Raw genomic sequence first — 26,528 nt, 5'->3', positions numbered from 1 at the left:
ATAAATTTAAAAAGCCCTACTTCCTCTTTCTTTTCTAACAATGCTCACACCTGTTGGTCATTCCCTGCTTCTGGATCCTGCAGGCACCCACAGAATGCCCACCTCTAAAGATGAGGACATCCTGGTGTGTGTTTGTGTGTGATGGGGGTGTGAGGCTTTGGCAGAATACTTTCCTCATTCTCTCTATGCCTGGGCGCTGAGTCTTTAGGAAACAGAGTGATAGAATTTCTTCTCGGGAGTGGTGCATGGAGTGGCAAAGCTCTTCTTGGAGGACTAAGTGGGAGGTGATAAGCACAGTATCTAACATGTTTTAAGTGCTAGTGTTGTTCATCGCTATAATCATATGATAATTTGCATCTTTTTATATTCTGAAGTAAATTTAAGGATAGGTAATTCTGGGGTGAGCTTGGGGGGTTATGTGTATCTTTTACTACTTTTTTGGGTCACTTTCCAACTTCCTTTATGGCCCCCTTGAGCAGAGCTGTGGAAGGAAGCTGTGGGCGGAAGGAATGGGTTTGGGACTGTTCCCTGTGTCCATCCTCAGTCCTTCTCCTGGCACCCCTTTCTCCTTAGCAGATTTGTCTTCTGCCCCCTCTGTCCCTTCATGGCCTGTAGCCCCCACTTCTCTTGGAGAACTGTTGCACTCTCCCATTTCCTCCAGCCAGACTCTGCCTCTGGCGTGAGGGGCATCGTGCTCTGTGGTGGACACCTGCACCTTCCTAGTCACTACTGCAAGAGGAGGGGTATGAGCTTACCCGCAGGTCCAGGGAGCTGACCTTAGTATCAATGCCCTGGCCGCCCCCACCCCTTCTACGCTTGACAGCTTGCTTCGCTGTGGAAAGGGGGACAGAAGAGTGCTTGGCATGGGCCGCTGCTCCTTGGCATGGTAGGCGCCATGCATGGAGAACAAGCCTCCACCAGCCTGTCCTCTGCTCCAGCTCCTGCCTGGTGGCTCCCTGATGCACCACTCAGGTTGGACTTTATTCCCCTTACTTCACCAGCTTTGCCCTTCCTCTTGGCCCCTCCCTGCATCCACTGGGACCACGTCCTTCCTTTTCCCATTTCTTTAGCTCCCTCCACAGCTGTGGTAGCAGAGGATGCTAATGGCCCAGGCTCCCTGGGGCTGCCACCCCATGTGTGATAGTGGTGGGGGGTCGCCGGGGGTGGCCGGGTCTGGAGGAGGAGGGAGTTTGAGTGTTCAACTAGGACAGGAAGGGAATTGCTGAGCTCAGGGATCCCCTCCTTTTCTCACCCCCAGCTGCCTCTGTTTCCTCCCTCATTCCCCCCGCTGCCCTCCCTCAGCTTCCTGCTCCCTTTGGCCTGACCACGTCTGGTTTGGATTGATGCAGACCTCCTCTTGCCACCCTCCTTTCCTTCTCACTCCTCCATCCTTCCCTCCCACTCCCACTTTATTCCTCTCCAGATTACTTGTTGTTTGTACCGGGGCGGGGTATGGATCGCTCTGCCCTGTAAGAGTTCTGGGTTGGGCCAGTGCTGGAGGCTTAGCCCCTCAGAGCCTGTGAGTCAGCACTGTCCTCGGGATTGGTCTCTCCCCTTAGCTCCCCGCCCCTGGGGAGGAGCCAGTCAGCTCTAGGTCCAGCCCGTTCTCCTCACAGCCCGAGAAGAGGCTCCACGCTGGGCGGGGATGGGGCCTGAAACTCTCTGGGTCTGAGCCCGGGGAGCCGGAGCCACTTGTCCCTCTCCCTCCCCAGGACCCTTGAGATCCCTGGGCCAGAGAGGTCCGATCAGGCTAAGGGCCTGGGATGCCCCCTGCCTGGCCCCCTTGCCCTGACTGGCAGGGGGGCCAGGCTGGGCAGCAGCCTTCCTCTCACTCCAGCCATGGATCTCCTGCCCCCCAAGCCCAAGTACAACCCACTTCGGAATGAGTCTCTGTCATCGCTGGAGGAGGGAGCTTCAGGGTCCACCCCACCGGAGGAGCTGCCTTCCCCATCAGCCTCGTCTCTGGGGCCCATGCTGCCACCTCTGCCTGCGGACGATAGTCCCACTACCCTGTGCTCCTTCTTCCCCCGGATGAGCAACCTGAAGCTGGCCAACCCGGCTGGGGGGCGCCTGGGGCCGAAGGGGGAGCCAGGAAGGGCAGCCGAGGATGGGGAGGGGATCGTAGGGGCAGCCATGCCGGACTCAGGCCCCCTGCCCCTCCTCCAGGACATGAACAAGCTGAGTGGAGGCGGCGGGCGCAGGACTCGGGTGGAAGGGGGCCAGCTGGGGGGCGAGGAGTGGACCCGCCACGGGAGCTTTGTCAATAAGCCCACGCGGGGCTGGCTGCATCCCAACGACAAAGTCATGGGACCCGGGGTTTCCTACTTGGTTCGGGTGAGTGAACATCCTCCCTCCCACTCCCTCCAGTTCCTCTGCTCACTAGTCTCTTTTTTTTCCTGCTCTTCCCCAGCAACTCCCTTGGTTTCTGTGTCCTGTTTCTTAACCTTTCTTGCCCCTTCTCTGATTCTTTCGCCTCTTACCTTCCAGCTCTGTCTGGGGCCCCTTCCTTCTTGTGACTCCCCCACCCCCATCCTGCCATGCTTAGCACAAAGCCCAGCACAAGCCCTTAGTAAGTGTTGGAATGAGTGACTCTTGACTGTCCCCTCCAGTCTCCTCCCCCTTTCTGGAGATGTCACTCCATCCCACCCAGTGCCTGTCACTCCCCTCCGAATTCTCTTCCCACATGCATGAGGTCCCCCAGGCTTGCCTTCTCTCCTCACCCTGTTGTTCTGCATGTCATGGGATGTATCCACCGGCAGTGGGCAGAACTTCTGCATCCTTACGGAACAAGCAGGGAAGAGTCCTGGGGCTCTTTGTGAAGAGGTGGGGGGAGGCGGCTGACTGTTCTCCCGTCCCTCCCCTCAGTACATGGGCTGTGTGGAGGTCCTGCAGTCAATGCGCGCCCTGGACTTCAACACCCGGACTCAGGTCACCAGGTTGGTGGGGTGGGGGGCGGAGTGTGGGGGTCCTGGGATTTGTGAGGGCAGGGGGGAGTGGGTCACTTGGCAGTGGCGCTAGTGATGGCTCATCTTTGGGTGGTGAAGGGGATTGAGAGAAAGTTACGGAAGGGAGTCGAAGTCTCAATGAAGAGAGGCAACTCTGACCTGGCTCCTTCTTGCTTATGCAGCCTGGGGGGTTGTGGGGGAGGTGGCAGAGGCAGCTGGCAGCTGGAGCTTGAGTGGAAAATGGGGGTAGATGGAAGGTTGCCGCTGCCTTTGGGAAGGGGATGGGACATTTGGTAGCTGGAAGGGGGTGGGCCCAGACCCACTGAGGCTCTAACCCAATCAGCCAGGAAGCGGCCTCTCAGTGTCATCAAATATTAAAGGCCCTTAATTCAATCCACCACGACAAAGAGCCTGGAGTGCCCCTGGAGTCTGGCCTGGCCTTCCCCTCCCCCAGCCCTGTGGCAGCTCCAGCCTGGTGGGAGGCAGGCCGTGGGTCTGAGTACCCCTCTTTCCCCAGGGAGGCCATCAGTCTGGTGTGTGACGCTGTGCCGGGTGCTAAGGGGGCAACAAGGAGGAGAAAGGTAGCTGGGGTCGAGGGGGCTAGGGGTGCTGCTGGGAGAGGTGGAGGAGCAGGGGGAAGGCTGGTGTGGGGCGTGCGGGGAGAAGGCCAGAAGGCAGGAGTGTGCGGGTTTCCTGGTGTGGGGAGCCCCCAGCTTCTGAGATCCTCGGGCCCTTCCCTAGCCCTGTAGCCGTCCACTCAGCTCCATCCTGGGGAGGAGTAACCTGAAATTTGCTGGAATGCCAATCACTCTCACCGTCTCCACCAGCAGCCTCAACCTCATGGCCGCAGACTGCAAACAGGTTGGTAGAGTGGGGCGGGGGGACCAGAAACATTGATGGGAGGGCTAAGTGAGGACCCGGTTATGAGGGCAAGAAACTCAGACGGAAGGCTTGGGAGCAGCAGGATAGTAGGGAAGGAGGAGATTAGGAAGACATAGGTTGAGAAGCCAAAAGGATGAGACTGGGACCCCAGGGTCCTGGGCCAATGGTGGGGGGCGCCCAGTGGGCCCTGAGGCTGCCTGACACACATCATTCCCTTCCTTCTCCATCCCCTGCCCTAACCCTCAGATCATCGCCAACCACCACATGCAATCCATCTCGTTTGCGTCTGGCGGGGACCCGGTGAGTTGGGGAACAGAGCACGGGTGGTGGGAGAAGAGTACAGGGCTAGGGGTTGGGAAGACACTGGCTAGAGAATAGAGCCTGCTAGGATTGAGGTGATATCTGAAAAGGACTGGGTTTGAGGGGTCAGGAGTGAGTTGGGGCTATTAAATTTAGCTAACTGGCCTCTTCTGACTCTGTCCACCCCAGGACACAGCCGAGTATGTTGCCTATGTTGCCAAAGACCCGGTGAATCAGAGAGGTGAGGCGTGGTGGGGAGCACTGGGTGGGGCCAGCTGTCCGAGAGGTAGGTGAGCAGGACCCGGTGGCTCCTGGCTGTGGAGGACAGACGACAAGAGCCCCTGTCTGCGCCTCCTCCTGGCCACGCTGCCCCCGAGCTCCCTGACGGCCTCTGCTGTCCCCCCAGCCTGCCACATCCTGGAGTGTCCTGAAGGGCTTGCTCAGGACGTCATCAGCACCATTGGCCAGGCCTTCGAGTTGCGTTTCAAACAATACCTCAGGAACCCGCCCAAGCTGGTCACCCCCCATGACAGGTGAGTGGGCCAGGGATGGGGGAGCAGCCAGCTTTTGGGCCCCAAACCGGAATTGGAAAAGTAGGTCTGCTCTTCCCACACTTGAGCTCAGAGAGGTGCAGGGAAGGAAATAACCTGTGCGCCCCTGCTTCCCACTTCCTGCTATTCTTAAGTTTCCTGTGGCCATCAGGAAGGTCTTTCATGGCCCTGCCTGCTGCAGGGCCAGCTCTTCCTGTCGTGTGCCCGTGGTGGAGCTGTAGTCCAGGACGTCCACGCTGCAGCTCTTCCCTGGCTAGATGGGCTTTTCTTTTCCCAACTGTCTCATTGCTGGTCTGTCCTTTTGTGCATTTCTTCATATTTAGTTTAGTTCTTCGTTTCATTTTCTTGCCTCTAGAAGCCGTCAAGAATTTGGGCGAGGGAGGATGGCTCTTTCCTGAGATCCTTACCTTTCCCACCTCAGACCAGTAGTATTGAGTATTTAGAGGAGGTTAAACTATTCTGGAGCACCCCCCTCCCCGGTACTTAGCGCTCCCCCTCCCTCTTGGGAGACAGCATAATGATCAAGGGCATGACTTTAAAGGCAAATCTGAATTCACATCTCAGCTCCACCACCTTTTAGTTGTGAGACCTAAATCCTTTTTACCCCTGACCCTCATTTTCCTCATCTATAAAATCGAAGAAGGAAATAATACCTACCTTATAGGGTTGCCAGGAGGATGAAATGATTATATATATGAAACACCCAGCCTCAGGCCTACCCCTCAGGGAATGCCCAATATGTGACTGCTGTTCTGTCTGTTCTCCATCCTCCTACCCATGCTCTTCTCTTCCTCCTGTCCCTCCCAGGATGGCTGGCTTTGATGGCTCAGCTTGGGATGAGGAGGAAGAAGAGCCACCTGACCATCAGTACTATAATGACTTCCCTGGGAAGGAACCGCCTCTTGGGGGGGTGGTGGACATGAGGCTTCGGGAAGGAGCCCCCCCGGGGGCTGCTCGACCCACTCCACCCAGTGCCCAGACCCCTAGCCACCTGGGAGCCACGCTGGTAAGTTGCTTGCATGGAGGTGGGCTGGGCCCAGGATGGCAGCGTCTGGTTAGGGCCTCTGGTCTCACCCTATTTTTGTCCCTTCAGCCAGTGGGGCAGCCTGTTGGAGGAGACCCAGAAGCCCGCAAACAGATGCTGCCCCCGCCACCCTGCCCAGGTATGAAGGGAGCTGAGAGGGGCAGAGTGGGGCGTGAGAAGCAGGACAGGGATCACTGTAAAGCCTCCCTTTCCTCAGCAGGCAGAGAGCTCTTTGATGATCCCTCCTATGTCAACGTCCAGAACCTAGACAAGGCACGGCAAGCAGGTGGTGGGGCCGGGCCCCCCAATCCTGCCATCAATGGCAGCGTGCCCCGAGACCTCTTTGACATGAGTGAGTATCCTTTCTGCATCTTCGTCTTCCCACTTGGCTCCTCCTCTTTTCTTCCTGGCCTCCCCTCCCTGAAGGTCTGGCTCTTGAGCATGTGTTGTGCCAGCTGCCTCTTCCAGCCCTCTCTCTGTACCCCCAGAGCCCTTTGAAGATGCCCTGCGGGTGCCTCCACCTCCCCAGTTGGTGGCCATGGCTGAGCAGCTTCGAGGGGAGCCCTGGTTTCACGGGAAGCTGAGCCGGCGGGAGGCCGAGGCACTGCTACAGCTCAACGGGGACTTCCTGGTGCGGGAAAGCACGACCACGCCTGGCCAGTACGTGCTCACTGGCCTGCAGAGTGGGCAGCCCAAGCACCTGCTACTGGTGGACCCTGAGGGTGTGGTGAGTATTGCAGGAGTATGGGTGGGTGAGGCAGAAAGGAAGGTGCAGTACCCTCCTGTGTAGCCCTGTTCCTGCCTCACTGCTTCCTAGACTTCGCCTGCTGGGCACCTCTATCTGAGCGTCGCCTGCTCTCAAGGTGCCTGGCATTCCCCCTCTAGTGGCTTAGGGTTCCTTCCCTTCTCACATCCCTGAACTTGAGCTGTTTTCCCTTCAGTCCCGGCCAATCCCCAAACCTTATGCCCACGAGTGCTGGAAGTTGCTCATGTCACCTGAGTCCCTCTTTTTTTTTTTTTTTTTTTTTTTTGCGGTACGCGGGCCTCTCACTGTTGTGGCCTCTCCCGTTGCGGAGCACAGGCTCCGGATGCGCAGGCTCAGCGGCCATTGCTCACGGGCCCAGCCGCTCCGCGGCATATGGGATCCTCCCAGACCGGGGCACGAACCCGTATCCCCTGCATTGGCAGGCGGACTCTCAACCACTGCGCCACCAGGGAGGCCCTGAGTCCCTCTTTTGACAAATGAAAAAACCATCCTTAAGAGGTTGTGATGCTCAATGTCAGATGGTTAGAGGCTAGGCACCCCAAATCTCCTCTCTCAAGAGGAGCCAGGGGCCTCCCCAGCTTCTCCAGACTCAGGGCTCAGACCAGTGCTCTGTCTCCTGTCTGCACTGTCCCTCTACCCCTCATAACTTTGGTCTCTTTTCTACAGCAACCTCAGCCTCCTTTGCATGTCTTTTTTTGTACTGTATACCCTCTTCGGAGACATACCACCTTCTTCCAGGTCAGGGGAGGAGTAGCTCTCCCTCAGCTTCATGATTTCTGGGCTGATGTCCCCTCTGCCTTTTCCCAGTTCACTGACCTGCCCATTCCCACGGCTATCTCCAGCTTCTCTTTCTAGAGAAGCCTCAATGATCAGGACTGATGGCCCTCCCGCTTCTGCCACCTTTTTCTCCGGCCTCAACCCTCTTGAATATTCCAGCTTCCTCAGCTTTGGGGACTGAGGTCTTATTTGACTTCACCTGAATTGACCTTCTCCTTTCCCACTTCCCCAGGTTCGGACAAAGGATCACCGCTTTGAGAGTGTCAGTCACCTCATCAGCTACCACATGGACAATCACTTGCCCATCATCTCTGCGGGCAGCGAACTGTGTCTCCAGCAACCTGTGGAGCGGAAACTGTGATCTGTCCCCGTGCTCTCTCCTAGAAGATGCCCTGCGACCCCTTCCACCCTATTGCCCAACTCTCAGGACCTCACTTGGGAGTGTTCTGGGGGCTTGGCCTTGTGTAGGGATGGGGGTAGTGTGGACATTGGGTTCAGCATCCAGCTGAGTGAGAGGGTTTGAGTCAGGAGCCAGGGGTAGAGTCCTGCTTCTCCCCAAACCTCACCAAAGTATTAATGTACAGAGTGGCCCCCTTCCCTGGGCCTTTCCTGTGCCAACTTGATACCCCCTTCCCCAAGGTGGGTGTTGGAGGCCTGGGCAGTATGCCTCCTTGTAATGGAAAATGTCCTGTGCTGATAGGCCCAGTGGAGCAATCACCCTTCCAGGGAAGGGGGAATGAATCACACCTTTATTCTACCCCTGGGCTCAGGGTACCCCAGACCCCTCTCAACAACCCTCCCTTCCAGCGTTTAAACTTTGTGCCTTTGACCATCTGCTAGGTCTGAAGATATTTTATGCAAAGAGTTCTTGGGCCCCTGAAGTCGAGCATGGGGGTGCTGACACCTTGGCTTCTGGGACCCCATCCTCTCCTTGCTCAGTACCCCCTCCCGTTTAGGTTGGGCTAACAGAGGCAGGAGTGGCAGCTGTCCCCTCTCCCCCGGGATATGCAGCCCTTAGAGATTGCCTCAGAGCCCCCTCCCAGCCAGTGGGGAGATGGACTCGCCTCTTGCTCAGTGCCTCGAGTGGGGCCCCTCACCCCAGGGGGTCTATATATACATATGGCAAGTCCACCCCCCCCCCATGTTGCATGCATGTTATACTCTAGAGCCAAAGTACAGCCCTTCTGTAGCCTCTGCCCTGCCTCCCCCTGCTGGGGTGGTGGGGGGATGACTGAAGTGTCATCCTAGGTGGATTTTGTGGAAGTGGGAACAGGGGCACTGAGACTCTAAAGCAGTAGACAATCCCCAGGTACCATCGGTAGATTTGGAACTGCGTTTATTTTTTATTTTATATACATATATTTTAGGGCTGTAGATTTACTTTACTAATTTGTTTTCCATAGCTTATTCCTGAGCACAAAATGATAATCGATTTATACATCACCTTTTTGACTTTTCAAAGCCCTTTTACAACTATTGCCATTTCCCTCACCCTGGCCTTTGCCGGTAGCGTTATCTTTTCTGAGAGACCAGAGGCCGAGTGTGAGCTAGGACTAGAGAAACTTGGACCTCCCACCGCGAGGCTGGGAGGCAGAAGTTGGGCTGAATGAGTATTAGTTTCACACGGGGCGGGCGGGGGCGGGGGCTGGGGGACACTTAAAACCTGCAGTTATTGAATCCCTTCTCCAGGCCGGGTCCTGCCGCAACGACAGAGGAGCCGGCCCTGCTCTGTCATTAGGACTTGTGGATAAGGGAGCGTGGACTATCTAAATCCTCACCTCCCTTTTTTTTCTTTTCTTTTTGTTTGGGTGTTTTCACGGGTCTCACTTATACCAAAGGGAAAGAATCTTCATTAAAGTCCATATTTCTTCTACCTCGGCCTCCTGGTCCCTGTCGCTGCCTATTGTTGGCTGTGGGCCCCCCGGGGTGGGAGGCCGAGGCCTCCTCGGGGCGCGGTGCGGCCCGGCCCACCTGGCCTCGCTCGGGTCGCGCCTCCTCGCGGAGGAGGGGCGCCGGGAGGGCGCGGCGGGGTGGGGAGGGCGGGGCCGTCATCCAAGTAGGTGTTAGTGTCTGCGGCTGGGGCCGCGGCGGCGGGGTGGGATCGCGGCCGGCCGAACCCCAGGCGGCTCGGGCTTCCCCGACGCGCGCTCACGCCCTCGCGCACCTCTGCGGCAGCCCCTCGGCGGGGGATGGTACGGCCCAGCCGCAGAGCCCACGGCCACCGCCTGCCCTAGTGAGCGGGCGCGCAGCGCTCCCGGGCTTGGGACGGCCCCCTGCCCCAGGGTCGTGCCTTGGTACCGCTCTGCCCGCCCGGCGCTCGGGGGAGGGTGTGACCCGGGCCTTGCTCCCCCTCCTTGCCGTGCGCAGTGGTGGCTGCCACGCCGAGTTCCGGTTCCTGTGGCTGCGGCCGCGGGCGGGCGGTGAGGCTGGGCGAGAGTGCAGTTGGCGCCCGGGCTCGCAGCCCCCGCCTCGCCGCACCTCCAGCTTGCTGCCGCGCGGGGGCCTGCGCCGCCCCTGCCTCCCCTTCCGGGCCATGGTGCAACCCCAGGTCGCGTCCGTCCCCCGCCGCCGCTGACCCCGGTCCCCCACTCCATGGCCGCCTCGGCGCCGCCCCCACCGGACAAGCTGGAGGGAGGTGGCGGCCCCGCACCGCCCCCTGCGCCACCCAGCACCGGGAGGAAGCAGGGCAAGGCCGGTGAGAGCGCTGAGGGGGCCTGGGGCTGGCGAGGCCGAGAAGTCGGGGACCTCGGAGGGAGGGCTGGCGGGCGGGGGAGGTGGTGGTCTTCTGACTGAGGGCCCTGAAGGGAGGGGAGGCTCAGGTGAAAAGGATGGGTGGGTGAAGCCCTCCAGGGGTTGCGGTCAGGGGTTCACAGATTGCGGATCCTAGAGTTTGGGGCACCTGGAGTTCAGGAGCCACTTGGGAGTCTCAGGGTATCGAGATGGGGCGTCTCATTTGAAGGAGGAGGCAGCTGAGAGTGTAGCGTCCAGCTTATTTTTCAAAGTGTACCATTGTTCGTATCTGTGAAGTAAATAAACAAGAGTATAATGAAGTTAGAAGAGTTCCTTGTATCATGGCTGCGAGAGAGGAGGTTGGGGAAACCTCAGGGAAACTTGTGTCTGCCTTTTACTACTTTTCCAGGTCTGCAAATGAAGAGCCCAGAAAAGAAGCGAAGGAAGTCAAATACTCAGGTGAATGGTGGTTGGTGGCGGGGTGTGTGTGTGTGATTCCTAGTAGCCCCTTTGGGTGCTCTGCTCTGCCCCTCCAATGTCTCTACTTTGCATAAGCCGCGGGGAGAAGAGAAAGTTGTCTTTCTTGTTCTGTTTCTGGTCCTTTCCTTCAACTTCATAACAGATTTTAGGGGTAGGGGTGGGGATGAGATGGTTTGACCAAAGGTCTTATCAGTCAGGATTAGAATCATTCTCTCCCCCGTTTGTGCTGTCGTGTTTCCCACATGATGATAACAGCTCCCACTTACTGAACCTTTTCGAAGTGTCAGGGATTGTGCTAAAATGCTTTTAACAGTTTGGGGAGATGGGCATTGTCACTATTTTGCAGATGAGGAATCTGAGGCTTAAAAAAGTTAAATGCCTGCACCAGGGCCTTGAACTTACTTAGTGTCAGAGCTAGGATTCCAGCGTAGTTCTGCCTGTTTTCAAAACACAGTTACTGCACTATGCTGGTTCTGCTCTCCACTCTCAGTTTCTTTGTTGCATTCTAAGGTCCATCTTGATTTAAGGTCTGAGCTGGCCAGTACCAGCCTCCAAAAATGTGTATTGTGTTTCTGATGCTCTCTTGGTTTAGCTCTCCGTCTCCCTCCATGACCCTCTTTCCCTCCTCTTTTCCCCCAGGGCCCTGCATACTCACATCTGACGGAGTTTGCGCCACCCCCGACTCCCATGGTGGATCACCTGGTTGCATCCAACCCTTTTGAGGATGACTTCGGAGCCCCTAAGGTGGGGGGCGCAGCCCCTCCATTCCTGGGCAGTCCTGTCCCCTTTGGGGGCTTCCGTGTACAGGGGGGCATGGCAGGCCAGGTACCCCCAGGCTATGGCACTGGGGGTGGAGGAGGCCCCCAGCCTCTTCGTCGACAGCCCCCGCCTTTCCCTCCCAACCCCATGGGCCCTGCTTTCAATATGCCCCCACAGGGCCCTGGCTACCCTCCCCCAGGCAACATGAACTTTCCCAGTCAACCCTTCAACCAGCCTCTGGGTCAGAACTTTAGCCCGCCTGGTGGGCAGATGATGCCAGGCCCCGTGGGGGGATTTGGCCCCATGATCTCACCCACCATGGGACAGCCTCCCAGAGGGGAGCTGGGCCCCCCTTCTCTCCCCCAACGCTTTGCCCAGCCAGGGGCACCTTTTGGTCCTTCTCCTCTCCAGAGACCTGGTCAGGGCCTCCCCAGCTTGCCCCCCAACACAAGTCCCTTCCCTGGTCCGGACCCTGGCTTTCCTGGCCCTGGTGGTGAGGATGGGGGGAAGCCCTTAAATCCACCTGCTCCCACTGCTTTTCCCCAGGAGCCCCACTCAGGCTCCCCGGCTGCTGCTGTTAATGGAAATCAGCCCAGTTTTCCCCCAAACAGCAGTGGGCGGGGTGGGGGCACCCCAGATGCCAATAGCCTGGCACCCCCTGGCAAGACAAGTGCAGGCTCAGGGCCCCAGCCTCCCCCAGGCCTGGTGTATCCATGTGGTGCCTGTCGGAGTGAGGTGAACGACGACCAAGATGCCATTCTGTGTGAGGCTTCCTGCCAGAAGTGGTTCCACCGCGAGTGCACGGGCATGACTGAGAGCGCCTATGGGTTGCTGACCACTGAGGCCTCTGCTGTCTGGGCCTGCGATCTCTGCCTCAAGACCAAGGAGATCCAGTCTGTCTACATCCGCGAGGGCATGGGGCAGCTGGTGGCTGCTAACGATGGGTGATGCTGGCGAGGTGCCCAGGAAGTGCATACGTTCCTCCCTGCTCTTCCAGGGTGGTTGTTTTCCTGTCTGGCTCTTGGTCCTTGTTTCCACTGGCTTCCCATCCCCATGGGGCAGAAACACAATGTCTCCTGGGGCCAGAAAAGGAACTGAGATGGGCAGGCAGAAGAGCCTGGATTGCTCACTTTTCTGGAAACTTACGTGTTGAGATCTACAGAGGTCCAGGAAACCAAAGCCCTGCCAAGCAGAGCCATTTTTGGTGGCTACCTCTGGAGGCCTAGGGGTGTGGCTGCAAGAGAAAAGAGGCTAGAGGAAGATCTGAAGGGCAGGGGTGTCCCCTCTACAGATGATGGATACCCCCAACACCTGTGCCTAACGCTCCTATCTAGCCCCCCAGCCCCAGCCTTAGTTTTTGGAGTCCAATATTAAAGGTTTCTGGCCAGAGGAGTTGGGGGTCTCTTCCCATCTCTGCAGTAGCCCTTTCATGGGTGCTGGGAAACAGCTTTAGGGAATAAATGGCGATTTTCCCCTTTTCTTACCTTCCCCTTGCCTCCTCCAAGACCTACCCAACTACTCCCCCCTCAGAGAACCAAATAGCTTGAAGAAGCAGGAGAGTACGTGGCTATGGCAGTTTCTTGGTGATTTGGGGCTTCAAGACAGTAGGTAAGAGATGCTGTCAGGACATATCTTCCTCATACCAAAGTCACTGGTCCTTTCTCAGACTCTCTTGTGCTTTTTCCCTAATGACAATATTTTTGTTAAAAATTGGGATATGTGGTCTGACAGAGCAGAATATTTGATGTTTGGACTGTCCTGGAAGCCTGGACTCTGGCTATACACGCCCCCCCATCTGTTGCACATTATTCGCAGCGCTGGTCCTCAACTTTTGGCGCCCTTACTTCCCTGCTTCCCTGGCTTGATTGAAGGAAAGCTTGAAGAGGCTCAGAGCCCTTATACCTCATTATTTTCTCCTGATGAAAGGATCTCTGTCTCAGCCTGTGGGTGGGGAGGTGGCAGGACCCTTATTGCCATGGTACTAAAATGCAATCCAGAGCCTGGATGTTTTTTGTTTCTCTTTCCCTGCTATTCTTTATATCTTCTCTGGCATGGTGATCTAGCTGTTCTCATTCCTCTCAGCCAGGGTCCTGCACTAGGCTTTGCTTTTATTTTATTTTGTAAGCACTGCCTGCCAGAGATGGGCCAGCGGCCTCATCAGGAGCCCCTCACAGCTGCTGTCTCTTCTTTACAGCTCGTGCACACATTCCTCAGTGGGGTGGGGAAGGCAGGCTTGGGGTGTGGCCCTGAGAGGAGCTGGTGTTCCCCTGCCCCCACTTCTCTTGGGACCCTAGCGTGTGAAGAGAAGACAAAGGTATACTGCAGAACTCTTGCCTGCCCAGGTGTAGCATGCAGCCTCTGAGGCTGTGAGAAAGAAGGGAGCGGCCTCTGGGCCTCTCTCCTCCAGTGTTCCCTGCCGTGGAACAGCAGAGATGGCAGCCCCCCCCGCCCCGCACCCACTGCTGAGCTTTGTGTTGTGTTTGTGGTTCTGTTTGCCCCTCTTTTATCGGTTGCTATTTTTGTGGTCTCCCCCATCTCTGCATTTGGTAAGATGGCTATTGCGGGGGGGGGGGTGTCTGCTCAGTCCCTCTCCCTCTCAGTCCACTGCTTTTTGGAAGGAAGCGGGGGTGGCAGAGATGTGGTGGGGAAAGTTTTGTACGGTTGGGTTAATAAAATGACTTGGAAAATCCAGACCAGGACTCCTTGCTGCTGGGGTGTACAGGGCTGGAATGAGCCAGTCACTGCTGGTCAGGATGGTTGTGGGGTGAGGATATGTATCCCTCAGGGTCCCTGGAGGTGGGAATGGCAGAAAGACTCAGGACTCTGTGCTGACCCTGGTACAAGCCGCAGGGCCCAGGGAGGCCTCTTGGCTCCACCTCTCCCCCTGTGTCCCTGCTGCGAGAAACAAGTTTCCTTTCTGAGCACGTTCCTGGGGCAGGCTTGGAGCCAAGCAGGAGTTTTGGCTCCAGGGCTTCAGGGAGACAACTGCCTTTAGAGCTTCTGGGGTTAGCGCCCGCGCTTCCACTCCCGAGTTGTTTGGGTTAGGGGTCGAGCGTAGCTCCAGGGGTGGGAGAAGGGGCTGCCTTGGTCTAGCAGATTTCATTTTTGGATGCTTTTCAGCCCCCCATCCCCCTTTAAAAAAAACAGCGGCATCCTTAATCCGCACCGGAGCAGGGTAAGGAGAGTGGCAGGAGGGCTGTTTCCAACCCATAATTTGCCACTCTCCCCTCCCCCATCCTGCAGCTGTCTCTGTCTGTCCTGGAACCAACCTGGCCCCTTGTCCTGGAGATGTCACCCCTTGCCTTTCAGTTTTGGGTCTTCCCTCCAGAAATTGTTTAGACACTGGGAAAGGAGGGAAGGTGACCCAGGATTCAGTTTGTTGTAAGTCTAGTGTCCCACCGGGAGGTAAACCCAGGTTTAGGGGCTCTGCAGGTACCCCCTCCCCTCCCCTGGCTCTCAAGTTTAGCTGTTATTGGCCAAAAGGTTCCGCCCCCCTCAGGGAACTTGACTTTCCATTGGCCAGTCCCCAGTCACATGACCTTCCTTTCTCGGGGCTGTAAAGCTGTAGAGCCAGCAACAAGTTCAGCTGAAGACTGAAGCAAGAGCTGGCTCAGGTAATGCCCTAGCGGGGAAGGGGCCATAGAGATCCGTAGGAGACGAAGGATGGAGGAGAGGAAGGGCAGAACTCTGAGGGGTTGGGCTCCACCGAGGATCTGCAGAGCTGTTTGTTACTTCTGGGCCGGCGGAAGGGGGATCATGGGCGGCCGTTTCCAAAACAGAAACTTGCTCTGGGTCCCCCAGACAAGTCCTAGGTCCTTTGCATTAGAGGTTTGGGGGAACAACTCTTAGAGGGGTTGAAATTAGCTGGGTGAGACTTCCCAGCTTTGTACAGAGAGGGAGAGCTCCCCCTTTAGCTGCCTTTTAGAAATAGCACAAGTCCCTGACCGTCCTTACAGGACGTTTTTGTTGAATCCTGCCTGAATGAAAAGAGAGAGTAGTGAGGAGGGGGTGGAGGTGGGTTTTCTTGCAAGAGGTTGATGAGAAGAAAGAGATCTGAAAATAGCAGGGAAGGGTGGAGATTAAACAGCAGAAGGAACTTCCTAATAAGGCGGTGAGATGCTGGCTTGGGAGAACTGGGAGATCTTTTGGAATGCGGGGTGAACCCAACCAAGAGAGAGATACCAACCAGGGTTTGGAACAGACTGTCTTCTGTTCGGGTCTCAGAAGTGTTTGTCTTGTTGACCCAAATACCGTTGCTGGTTTCCATGGAAACAGTGTGTCTGACATCACCCTGGTTGCCATGGTGCCTGGTTCTGGAGGACCTGAGCAGGCTGTACACAGCCAGGGATAAACAGGGACTTCAGATCAAGCTGCTGCTACTTCCTTCCTGCCACCACCTGTTAAGAGTCACACGCAGCAACTGGGGATGGGGAGATGATGACAGAATGGCGGGCTTGGGGCCTGAGACCAGAAGGCAGCACAGTGATGGTTCTGTGGATGCCTGTAGAAACCAGCCAGGGGTGTCCTGATGGACGTGGTGTGGGGAAGTCACTGCAGCCATTCTCCTGTCTCCTTGTGGGATGGGTGCATGTGTCTGGGAGGCATGGGTATTGGGGGATGCTGTGAGGGGTCCTTCATCTGTCCTGGGCTTGGATCTTGATTGGCAAGGGCCACAGGAGGTTTTTAGGGCACCATGTAGGACTCACACTAGCTCAAACAGAAGGGGAAGTTGTGGTGGTTTCCCAAGGTAGAACTGCCACACTTCTACCCCAGCCTCACTTCCTTTTCCCAGGGTTTTCTTTCAGAGTCCTTTTCCACTTGCCACCTTTCTAGTCTGTCAACAAGCGGTCATGTAGTCTCCTCTAAGGGATCACAGTCCAAGATTCGAGGGGGTCAGCTCCTCTGTCCCTCCACCTTTATGCCAGGTCCCAATTGCCAGCCTGGGGGAATAGCCTAGGCCATGGATGGAGGGGTAGGTCCCTCTCTTCTTATCCTGCCTTGTGTCAGGCTTTGGAAGCTGGAGTAACTTCCCACGCCCACCCGGCCAAGTCAGAGCAGATTAGCAGGGGTTAGGACCACAACCCTGATTTTTGTCCGTGCTTTGCAAACTGTAAAGTGCTTTATACATGATAGCTGCCATAAATCCCTTTTGCCAGTCACCTTCAAGTTCCCTAAGATGAAATTCTGGAGTTTACTAAGAAGGGAAACAACTTAGAATGGAGAGTGAGAGTGACAAAGAGATTTACTAAAGGTACATTCAGGTGGATCTAAGCTATGCCAGTTGTTCTCAACCCTGGCTGCACATGAGAATCATTTGGGAGATTAAAAAAAAATCCTTGCCTGAGCCTGACCCTTGAACACAGTTGTATCAGAATCTTAGGTGATTCCATCGTGCAGCCAGTGTACAAGACCCCTGAACTAGACCACAGAAAGGACTTATGGTGGGTGATGGGTGGGAGGCTTGGGGGTGAAGGAGGCCATTGAGTCTTCTTTTCTAGGCCCTGGGGAAGAAGGTGGATTATGGGGGAGGCTGGGGAGGTGAAGGGAGGGCTGGGTTGTTCCTCACTCTTTTTAGCTGTTCATCGTTGTCAAGTCAAGTCAGCCAATTTTCTGGCCTTCATTTCCCTTCATTTTCCCTGACTATAACATGAGAGAGTTGGCCTGGATTTTTCCCAAAGCCCTTCCAGCCCTATGCTTCTCTGACCTTTCAAGGTCAGTTCCATTTCCCAGTTTACCAAGGGCTCTTTCGGTCCCTGGCAGAGGCAGGCTTCACTGTGGCTGTTGGTACTTTCTGATTTGAAAGGCAAATACTGCCCAGAAGAGCTGAGGTGTTGGGGTCGGAAGACTGGAACCAGGCTGGTTGTGGAAGTGGCTGCCCAACCCTTAAACCTTGGAACCCGGTCGAGGCTGCTGTCTCCATCCTGCCTCCCCTGAAGGGAGCTGGGGTCCTTAAGAAAGACTTTCTCTGCAGGTGGCAGCCTCAGTAGCCTTGGGGACCTCAGCAACTATGGCCTCCTGCCCAGACTCGGACAATAGCTGGGTGCTTGCCGGCTCAGAGGTAGGAAAAGCAGGCATGGGAGCCACATGGAATGGGGGTTCCTGCAGGGCTGGGCTGCTTGCTGGGTCTGTCCCCTTCCTTGGTCTTGGTGATCGTGTGCGTCTCCTCCTGCTGGCTGTGAGAGGAGCACTAGTGGCAGGGAGAAGGCCATCAGGCCCCAGGAGTCAAGTGTTGGGACTTGGACCATGCCTTCAAAGAAGGAAATTGCTGGGGTAAGCTGTGAGAAGCAGGGAAGATATTCTGGTGGGGAGACCAGCATGAGCAAAGGTTCTGAGGCAACAATGGGAGAGTGTTGGGGGAGACCAAGGAGGTCCGTTGAAGGAGGTGGAGACATGGGTCAGACGGTGTTGAAGTGAGGTTGGGCCAGAGCCTGGGAACCTCCAGAAGAAGCCTGAAGGGCCTGGCTCAGGCATTCGGGCCTCCTCTTTGATGGGAAATCATGGAAGGGCTCTGAGTTGGAGGGAGTCAGGACCATCACTGCCTTGGGCAGAGGGTGCAGCCACTGTGTGGGCTGGGCGGGAACTGGGGGAGAGCGTTTTGAAGGTCCTGCAGTCCAGGTTGTAGTTGGTGGAGTGGGATCCCAGTAGACCACTGTGCCCTGAAGCCACTGAGAAGGGGGCCAGCAGGATTGGGGGGCTGAGTGTCTGGAGAAGGTTTATCAGGGGCTTGGTATGTTCATACCGCAGGGAGGGAGGAGGGTGAGGAGCTTGAGTTAAAGGCGTCGGGTTTGAGTGGCCTTGAGGAAACCAGCTGGGGTGAGGGAGCTGCCCTCAGGATGATGCTGGAGCAGGACCCATGGACTAGGGCTGGCCGGCAGAGGGGACGGACACAATGCTCCCAGCCAGAGCCCTGGCCCCCTGTTGAGGTGCCTTTGCTGACAGCTGGGGGACCTTGGGCCAATCGTTTCACCTCTCTGTCCTCCCCTGTAAAAGGGGAGCTGTGATTCTTGCCTGGTAGGAGGGGCCATGAGAAAAAAGTGACTTGAAAATTGTAAAGAAACATACTAAGGTCAAGAATTATTCTTGGAAGGATAGCGGGAGCCATGGATGGGATGAGCGGGCGGTGGCCTGTCAAGGGGGCGTAGGCGGAGAAAGGAGAGGCCGTGGCTGGACGGCCGGGCCGAGAGCACCTTTGGGAGACTGGCTGTGGCTGGGGTGAGTCAGGTTTCTGTCAGCTCCTGGGAGAGGAGTGTGTGGGGAGGGGGGAAAGGCCAGAAAAGCTTGGAAGATGTAACTAGAGTGGGTGGCCCGTTGTGAGGGCAACTGTGGGGAAGCCTGCGGAGGTCGGGACCATGATCCTTAGGCATCCAGGGCACTTTGTTCTCTTGCCATCCTCCCGCCTTCCAACCAATAACTGAGTTGGTCACTTGTGGGGAGGGAGACCCAGGCTCTAGCCGGCTTATCTGGGGAAGTGGGGGGCACCAGGTTTGTACAGTGGTCCACCGCCTTGGTCCAGTGGTGCGTCTTCATTTAACAGAAACTTGGCCTCTGAAGGTTCTCAGAGCAGCAAGTGAGGTTAGGGAATGGCCGAACACTGCGTCGAGCTGAGATGCTGCAGTGCCAGCTGACCCCTGCCCCCTCCCCACTTTGGAGCAGCCCACTACTGAGTGTATTATATTTTTGTGAGATGTGGGTTGAGGTCCCTGAGCAGTGCGGCTGGTCCCAGGCACCCCAGTAGAGCACCCCTTTGTTTCGTCCTGCTGTCCTTCCTCTGGAGCAGCCCTCTGCTTGTGCCCCTCCCCCCAGAACCTGCCTGTGGAGACCCTGGGCCCTGAATCCAGGATGGACCCAGAATCTGAGAGAGCTCCCCAGGCCCCTTGGAGCCCCTCCAAGGCAGCTGCTGAGGAATTAGCTGGGACCTTGGATGGAGAAGGTAACAGGGCCCTACTGAGGGTGGGGTGCAGCCACCTCTCCTCCAAGTTCTGGTGTTTCCCAGTTTCCTCAGGGAGAGGGAGGCTGGTTCGTCTTATTTCTGGCATTAATCTCAATTTAAAACCTTCCCTCATTCCACCCTGGCTTTCTCCTGCCCCTTCCAACCTGGTTGGGGCCTGTGGGAGCCAGAGGGCCATGTAGCACATTCCGTTGGGGGGTAGTGGTGTTTCTCCTTAGCCTTTTCTCCTGCCACAGAGACCCTGTTCCAGAGTGAGAGCTCCCAGTCCAGGCCCATTCTGCCAGAGGAGACTGAGGTCAAGGTGAGGACCTTCACTGCGGGAAGCGTAGGAAATGGGGAGGGCTGGGAGCTGCTCACGGCTGTGTCTGCATCAGGGTGTCCTGGAAGGTGATGATCGTGGAATGGAGTCCCCTGGCTCAGGGGACGCAGAAGCCCAGGGAGACTTGGAGGAGACCCCCGAGGCGGTAGGCCTGGGACCGGACACACAGGACCTGGAGGATCAGAGTCCCCCCAGCAGCCTGCCCTCATCCCCCCAAACAGGTGAGAGTTCTCCTTGTCTCCCCCTGTCACTATCCTTCTAGAAGGTAGGGGAGTGGGAGTAGATATCGCTACTGAGCACAGCTCTGGGCCAGGCCCTAGGGCTTAGCAGCTTGGTGCCCTCCTTAAATTGTATCAGTGAAACCTCACCACCACCCCTGGGGACACTGAGGCTCAGGTTAAGTCACACAGCCGGTAAGGGGCAGGGCCTAGGTCTGGTCGACTCTTTTGTCTCTGCTGTGGGGCCTCCTCTTTTCTTGCCTCTAGATGCAACTCTCATTCCCTGGGTCCCTTCCGTGTGTCAGCTCTGGGGAAGGAGGTTGGCTTCATGGCCTATGTAAGAGGTGGACTAGACTGAGCCAAGATGCAAGTCAGACCTATGAGGGGTGCAAAAAAGGAGGGGGAGGGTGGTCAGTCACGGGACAGGTCGAGGGGAAGGGAGAGGCAGGGACAGCGGGGGAAAGGGGCACACTGGAGGCGTCATTTGAGTGGAGCCTTGAGCAGAGTAGGAGTTTAGTCGGTAGGGTAGGAGGAAGAGAACATTCCAGGCCAAGGCTGCAGCATCAACAAAGGGATGGGGCCCCCTGTCCTGTGCTGAGGAGGCTGTTTCCAACGCTGGTGGCAGAGGAGTGTATGAGTCCATCTCTGTTGAGGGGTGACAGGGTGGAGGGGGAAGCCGGGGGCTGGGGCCATTTTTAGGGGGCAACTGACGAAGCCGAGGAAGACCTGAACTAAGGCAGATACAAGGCGAGTGACGTTGAGATGTTTAGGTGTCGAATTGTCGAACTGTCTGCGTGTGGGGTGAAGAGGGAAGGCTGAGGTTGGCTAGGTGGGAGCAGTGGCGTCTTGCCCTGCAGTGGGGGTACACCGGAAGAGAACCAGTTTGGAGGACAATGTGTTGAGTGTTTGATCCCCAGGGACACCCAGGTGGGAGTGGCCAGGAGGCAGTCAGACAGATGTCCATGCCTGGAGCTCCAGGGAGGCCAGGTTGGGAGTTACTGATGAGGGACTCATCTACTCTGCCAGGAAGCCAGCGGGGTGGGTGAGATAGCAGGTGACTGTGTGTACGGTGAGAAGAGCAGAAAAGCAGAAATGGTGCCAGGGGGACCTCTGCCTCTAGGACCAGGAAGAGCCAGGGACTGAGAGGAGGCACTGGGAAGGAGTGGCCAGGGTTCGGGCAGAACCCAGAGCCGGGAAGGTTCTCCACGTGAGGCACGTGTGGGAGGAAGGAGTGCACTTTTAGGGTGAAAGCTGCTCTTGTAGTTTGCAGATTGAAAGGACTGGTCTCCCCCCAGATGTAGAGAACAAATGTATGGACACCAAGGGGGCAAAGTGGGGTGGTGGGGTGGTGGGGTGGTGATGGGATGAACTGGGAGATTGGGATTGACATATATACACTAATATGTGTAAAATAGATAACTAATAAGAACCTGCTGTATAAAAAATAAAGAAAATAAAATTCAAAAATTCAAAAAAAAAAGAAAGGACTGGTCTTCCGTCTCCAGACTAGGCGGGGGTGGTCACTGATGCCCTGGCAGACGTGGGCAGGGTCTCCACGTGCCCTCTCTGTGGTCAGGGCTGGGGGCCTCTCGTGTTTTCTTCTGTTTCCCGTCTCTCTGTATGTCCCATCGCTTCCGTTGCTTTACTGCCCTGTCCCCATCCCTTCCTCCAGCTTGGATCAGGGAGGAGGCCCACTGCTCCAGCAGTGAGGACGACACCGACATGGACCTGGAGGGTCTGCGGAGACGGCGGGGCCGGGAGCCCAGCACTCCTCAGCCTGCGGCCCCACTGGGTGTGGAGGACCAGGCCGGGGGTGAGGGTGCGGGCAGGGAGCTGGGCATCTCCCTCAACATGTGTCTCCTTGGGGCCCTGGTTCTGCTGGGCCTGGGGATCCTCCTCTTCTCCGGTAAGTGGTCCCTCTCCTGCTGAGGCCTTAAGCCTCCACTCTGGCCCCTTCTGCCCTCCTGCTGCACTTTCACTCCATTCCACCCCCTCCTCTGAGGGCCTGACCAGACTCCTCTGTCTCCATTTCAGGTGGTCCCTCAGAGGCTGAAAGTGGTGAGTGAGGACGGGCCCTGACTGGTTCGTGTCTGTCCCCTTACAGCCCTGAGGGAGGATGATGGGGGCAGTTCTCTGGGTCAGGAGTAGGGATGCTGGGGGCTGTACATTTTTTGCTCAGTTATAGGTCTTGTCGGCTATTCAGGGTGACCCTTGACCCTTTACCTCGCTGGACTCTCAGCCATAGGGCGGGTCCAGGGCAGGAGGGTGACTGTGTGTGTTGGGGGGTGGGGGGTGGGAGGGGAGGAGGGGGCTCTGTGTGCCTTGGGGCCAGTTTCAGGATTTCACTTTCCCACAGGGCCCATGGAGGAAGCGGACCTGCAGGTCTTCCCAGATACTGGCTCAGATACTGAGATGCTGGAGGCTGAGGGGGATGGGCAGGCATGTGTGACACTCTCCATTGGTGTGAGGGGCCTGGTGGGGGAGATTCAGGGCTGCGGGGGTGACTGGCTCCTTTGCCCTTAGCATGGGCTAAAGCAGCAGCTGCAGACCTCAGCGCCCCCTGACAGTGTTCCCAGCCTGCAGAACATGGCCCTTCTGCTGGACAAGCTGGCCAAGGAGAACCAGGATATCCGGCTGCTGCAGGCCCAGCTGCAGGTGGGCACAAGCAGGGGGGGTGGGCTACACACCCTCCCTAGCCCAGGTGTCTGTCTGTCCTAGTGTCCTCCCCCAAAAGAAGTTTCCTGTGTTCACCCACACACCTTGATCCCCTCCCTTTCCCACTATAGTGAAGTCATCTTCTCAGTTCTCTGTTCATGTCCTGCATGCTAAGGGTTAGGCCAGGACTGGCATACCTGCTTCACGTGGCATGCCACCTCTGCTTGATTGGCATGGTCCACCTGGAGCATTGTGTGGAGAAGCATTTGAAGAACATGCCAAAGCTCAATGGGAAAGAAGTGCTGGGATCAATTAGTAATGTCTGCTCTGGGTATAGGAGGTGGAAATTGGGCAACGAGTATGGGAGGTGGAAACTGGGCAACGAGTATGGGAGGTGGAAACTGGGCAACGACAGCCACATCTTGGCCATCTTTTGGTGAATCGGAGAAGTGTGTGCTTAAAAAGGACATAGAAGCTGAGGCCTATGATGGAATTTGGGGATCCCAGGGTCTGGTGAAGGGTGCAGATGGGGCAGGGGATGAGAACCAAATCCTCTGAGTTTCCCAGGCCATAAAGTCTATGATGGAATGGAATCAGGGTAGAAGGCACTGGGGCCGTCCTTGACTCCTCCTGTGCTCTCTATCCCTACTCCCGTTCCAGGCCCAGAAGGAAGAGCTTCAGAGCCTGATGCATCAGCCCAAAGGGCTGGAAGAGGAGAATGCCCGGCTCCGAGGGGCCCTACAGCAGGGCGAGGCCTCCCAGCGGGCCCTGGAGTTAGAGCTGCAGCAGCTGCGGGCCCAGCTCCAGGGCCTGGAGGCTGACTGTATCCGGAGCACAGATGGGGTGTGTCTCTATGGGGGCAGAGGCCTGCGGGCTGGCAAGGTCACCAAGGAGCAAGGCCCAAGGGGGCAGGTGCCAAGCCCTGGCTTCCTGGAGCAGAAGAAACAGCTAGAGGCTGAGGCCCAGGCATTAAGGCAAGAGTTGGAGAGGCAGCGGCGGCTGCTGGGGTCTGTGCAGCGGGACCTGGAGCAGAGCTTGAGGGATGCGGGCCGAGGGGACCCAGCCCATGCTGGCCTGGCTGAGGTGGGTCACAGGCTGGCCAAGAAGCTGCGGGGCCTGGAGAACTGGGGCCAGCGCCCTGGGGTCCCTGCCAATGCCTCAGAGGCCTGGCATCAGGAGCCTCACTTCCAGAGTTCCAGGGAATGGAGCGGAAAGGAAAAGTGGTGGGATGGGCAGAGGGACCGGAAGACTGACCACTGGAAACATAAGAAGGAGGAATCTGGCCGGGAAAAGAAGAAGAGCTGGGGGGGTGAGGAGGACAGGGAGCTGGCGGGGAGGTGGAAGGAAGGCAAGCCATGGGTGGAGGAGTGGGCCAGCAAGAAGGATGGCAAGCGACAGGGTTCTAAGGAGCCCCCCAGGAAAAGTGGGAGCCCCCACTCCTCCAGAGAAAGGCAGAAACACCCTCGGTGGAAGGAGGGGGCTAAAGACAGGCATGACCCCCTGCCACTCTGGGCAGAGCTGTTGAGGCACAAGTACCAGGCACCCCAGGGCTGCTCGGGTGTGCACGAGTGTGCCCGCCAGGAGGGCCTGGCCTTCTTTGGCATGGAGCTGGCCCCTGTGCGGCAACAGGAGCTGGCCTCTCTGTTGAGGACGTACCTGGCGCGGCTGCCCTGGGCCGGGCAACTGACCAAGGAGCTACCCCTTTCTCCTGCTTACTTTGGTGAGGACGGTATCTTCCGCCACGACCGCCTCCGCTTCCGGGACTTTGTAGATGCCTTGGAGGACAGCCTGGAGGAGGTGGCAGTGAGACAGACAGGTGATGACGATGAGGTGGATGACTTTGAGGACTTCATCTTCAGCCACTTCTTTGGAGACAAAGCATTGAAGAAGAGGTGGGCAAGCTGTGGGGGAGTTGGGTCGGTGGGACAGAGCAGGAGGCAGGAGGTGTGTGTAGGGGGTGGGAAGGAGCCAGGGCCCTGAGCTGGGGCAGGGTGGCGGGGTGTTCTTCAGTTTGAGGTTTTATCTCTGCTTTTAGGTCTCCCCTCCCCCCTAGCCAGTACTTTTCCTGTCTTCCCTTGGGGTCAGGAAGCTGCCTGTGCTTACCCCAGAGTGGTCCTGGGGAGTCCCCTTTTGGGCTGGGGGGATTTTTCCTCCCGAGTTACCCTGTACTGCCCATACCTGCAAGAGAGATTGCTTCCCACCTTCCCGCCTGCCCAGCTGGGGCCTTCATCCTGGGAGACCAGGTCTGGCCACACTCCCCTCCCCCCCGTATGATTGATGGTGACTGCCTGTGTTGCCTGTCTTAAGAGGAACAGGGTCCCGTCTCCTCAGGGAGCGCCTTCTCATCATGTGGATGTGGCGTTGTTGTCTAAAGGCCTCTTACTGCCCCCCACCCCCCCTCATGCCTCTCCACAGGTCTGGGAAGAAGGACAAACACTGGCGGAATCCCAGAGTTGTGGGACCCAGGGAGGAACACAGCCACCAGCGCCAGGGCTGAGGCCCCGTGCTGTCTGTCCCCTGGGAACCGTTAAACTGCCACCTCCCTTGGCTCGTTTGGTGTCCTTGGATATCCTTCACCGAGGAGAGCGGAAATCACCCAGCCCCACACTGAAACCACTTTTGCTAGAAAAAGGTCTTAGCTGGACCTGCCTTGCTATCTATGCAAATGTATGCAAACGCTCAGGGCCCTGGGCCGTGACCCTTGCAGCCTGATTGTGTCACGCCAGTGTGAAGGGGGGAGGGGAGAGAAGCCTGTTTTTTGGGGGGTGGGGTGGAGGTAGGGGGGATGGGGGCAATTCTAATTCTGAAGCCAGAGAACTTTCCTCCTCTGTGTGTGTGTGTGTGTGTGTGTGTGTGTGTGTGTGTGTGTGTGTGTGTGTGTGTGTGTGTGTATGTCTGGTGGGGGGGGAGTGGGCCCCTTGGCTGCACGTACTGACCCAGGCCGCCTGGGATTTGACTGGCCTGGCTGGCTGGGGGCCCAGCATGAGGGCTTCTCCTGGCGTTTTGTTAGATTTAGAAGGAGCTGTCCCCAGGGGGGTAAAACCCCCTTTTAAGCCTTGCTGCTCACCTCCCCATGTGAACTGTAGACTCAGATCCCAATAAAATGCTGTTGGAGCTGTGACATTGGGTGGAGGCTCTGTCACTTGGGGCTGTTTCTAAGCACAAGGGACATCCACACCCCCTGCCTTGTAGGCACTGGTGCTCACCTTCTCCCATATACTCCTCTCCCAGTCACCTCACCCTCGCAGCAAACCTCAGGCCCTCTGGGCTGAAGCTCCCCATTTTGCTCACAGCTGCCTTGGCTGCACCCCTGGGAGATGTAGAAATATGGGAATGGGTTTTGGAGTCTGAGCCTTGGGCTCAAATCCAGTTTGAGTGATTTTGGGCAAGTTAATCCCTGGGAGCCTTGGGTTTCTAATCCTCGAAAAAGGAGACTGAGGGGCTGGAGAAGAGATTAAATAAAGCAGTGTAAACCAAATACCTGTCTTGTATTTGGCACTCAAAAGTGATTTCACTCCCTTCAGGGTGTGGAGGAGGGAGGAGAAGGGGACCCCTGACCCACCCCTGCACCTCCCCCAGGATTGGGGAGGTGAGGGAACCACTAGGTGGTGCCTCGGCTCCACATTTGCTCCAGACATCACCTCCCTCACTACTTAGTACCCCAAATCTTGGACCCACCCCCACCCCACTGACTTGGGCTGGCTCTCTGGCTAGCTCTCCCAGGAAGACCCAGATTTCCCTGGGCTTCTCTTTAGGAAGTCTTTCCTGAGTGGGATTCTTGATTGGCCTAGAAAGCACCTTGGGAGTGTAGGGGACAGAATGATGGTGTGACTTCAGGCCAGGTCAGAGGAGTGTGTTAGTAAAGCTGAGGGGGCCTGCCCAGAAGGGGGCCTGCCCAGAAGGGGGCTGTAATTGAAAGCAAGTGCTTCTGTAACACTACGACTGATGGGCCGCTCACTGTTAAAGGGCTTTAAGTGTATTAGCTCATTTAATTCAGCTGTGGGGTGGGGCGGGGCAGGCTGGGCATGGAACCAGGTCCACTCATTCAGCAAACATTTACAGTCTATTGTGTACCAGAGGCAGTGAGGCACTGAGAATACAGAGGCGTGTTAAGGAGTTTCTAGTCCAGTGGAGCCTGCTTTCTGCAGCATGAAGGACTGCAGTTAGACCTAAG

At 56.9% G+C, this 26,528-nt stretch overlaps 2 protein-coding genes across 3 annotated transcripts; both read left to right on the top strand.

The window, feature by feature from the left end:
• Positions 1-1,824: 1,824 nt before the first annotated feature.
• Positions 1,825-8,073, top strand: SHC1 (SHC adaptor protein 1; the record flags this gene model as incomplete). 2 transcript variants are annotated; one of them, XM_079724325.1, is made up of 12 exons in its annotated part: positions 1,825-2,334; positions 2,866-2,936; positions 3,463-3,526; positions 3,687-3,806; positions 4,074-4,127; positions 4,317-4,368; positions 4,534-4,660; positions 5,486-5,684; positions 5,772-5,841; positions 5,920-6,054; positions 6,191-6,429; positions 7,478-8,073. In XM_079724325.1, the coding sequence occupies 12 exons, from the start codon at positions 1,840-1,842 to the stop codon at positions 7,604-7,606; spliced, it is 1,755 nt and encodes a 584-aa protein (XP_079580451.1). In that variant the 3' UTR covers positions 7,607-8,073. The 2 variants fall into 2 exon arrangements, with proteins under 2 accessions (XP_079580451.1, XP_079580450.1); XM_079724324.1 differs by having other exon boundaries at positions 1,840-2,334; positions 5,923-6,054.
• Positions 8,074-9,837: 1,764 nt separating this feature from the next.
• On the top strand, positions 9,838-24,944 carry PBXIP1 (PBX homeobox interacting protein 1; the record flags this gene model as incomplete). Its single annotated transcript, XM_079696587.1, has 12 exons — positions 9,838-9,940; positions 10,385-10,434; positions 11,095-11,199; positions 17,186-17,272; positions 19,018-19,144; positions 19,399-19,463; positions 19,537-19,702; positions 21,372-21,605; positions 22,038-22,138; positions 22,223-22,354; positions 23,015-24,246; positions 24,770-24,944. The coding sequence occupies 12 exons, from the start codon at positions 9,838-9,840 to the stop codon at positions 24,849-24,851; spliced, it is 2,484 nt and encodes an 827-aa protein (XP_079552713.1). The 3' UTR covers positions 24,852-24,944.
• Between the last annotated feature and the right edge of the window lie 1,584 nt (positions 24,945-26,528).

This window comes from Hyperoodon ampullatus (genome assembly GCF_949752795.1).
Source record: "Hyperoodon ampullatus genome assembly, chromosome: 2".
Taxonomy (NCBI): Eukaryota; Metazoa; Chordata; class Mammalia; order Artiodactyla; family Ziphiidae; genus Hyperoodon; species Hyperoodon ampullatus.
This window is presented reverse-complemented; position numbering and strand designations above follow the sequence as displayed.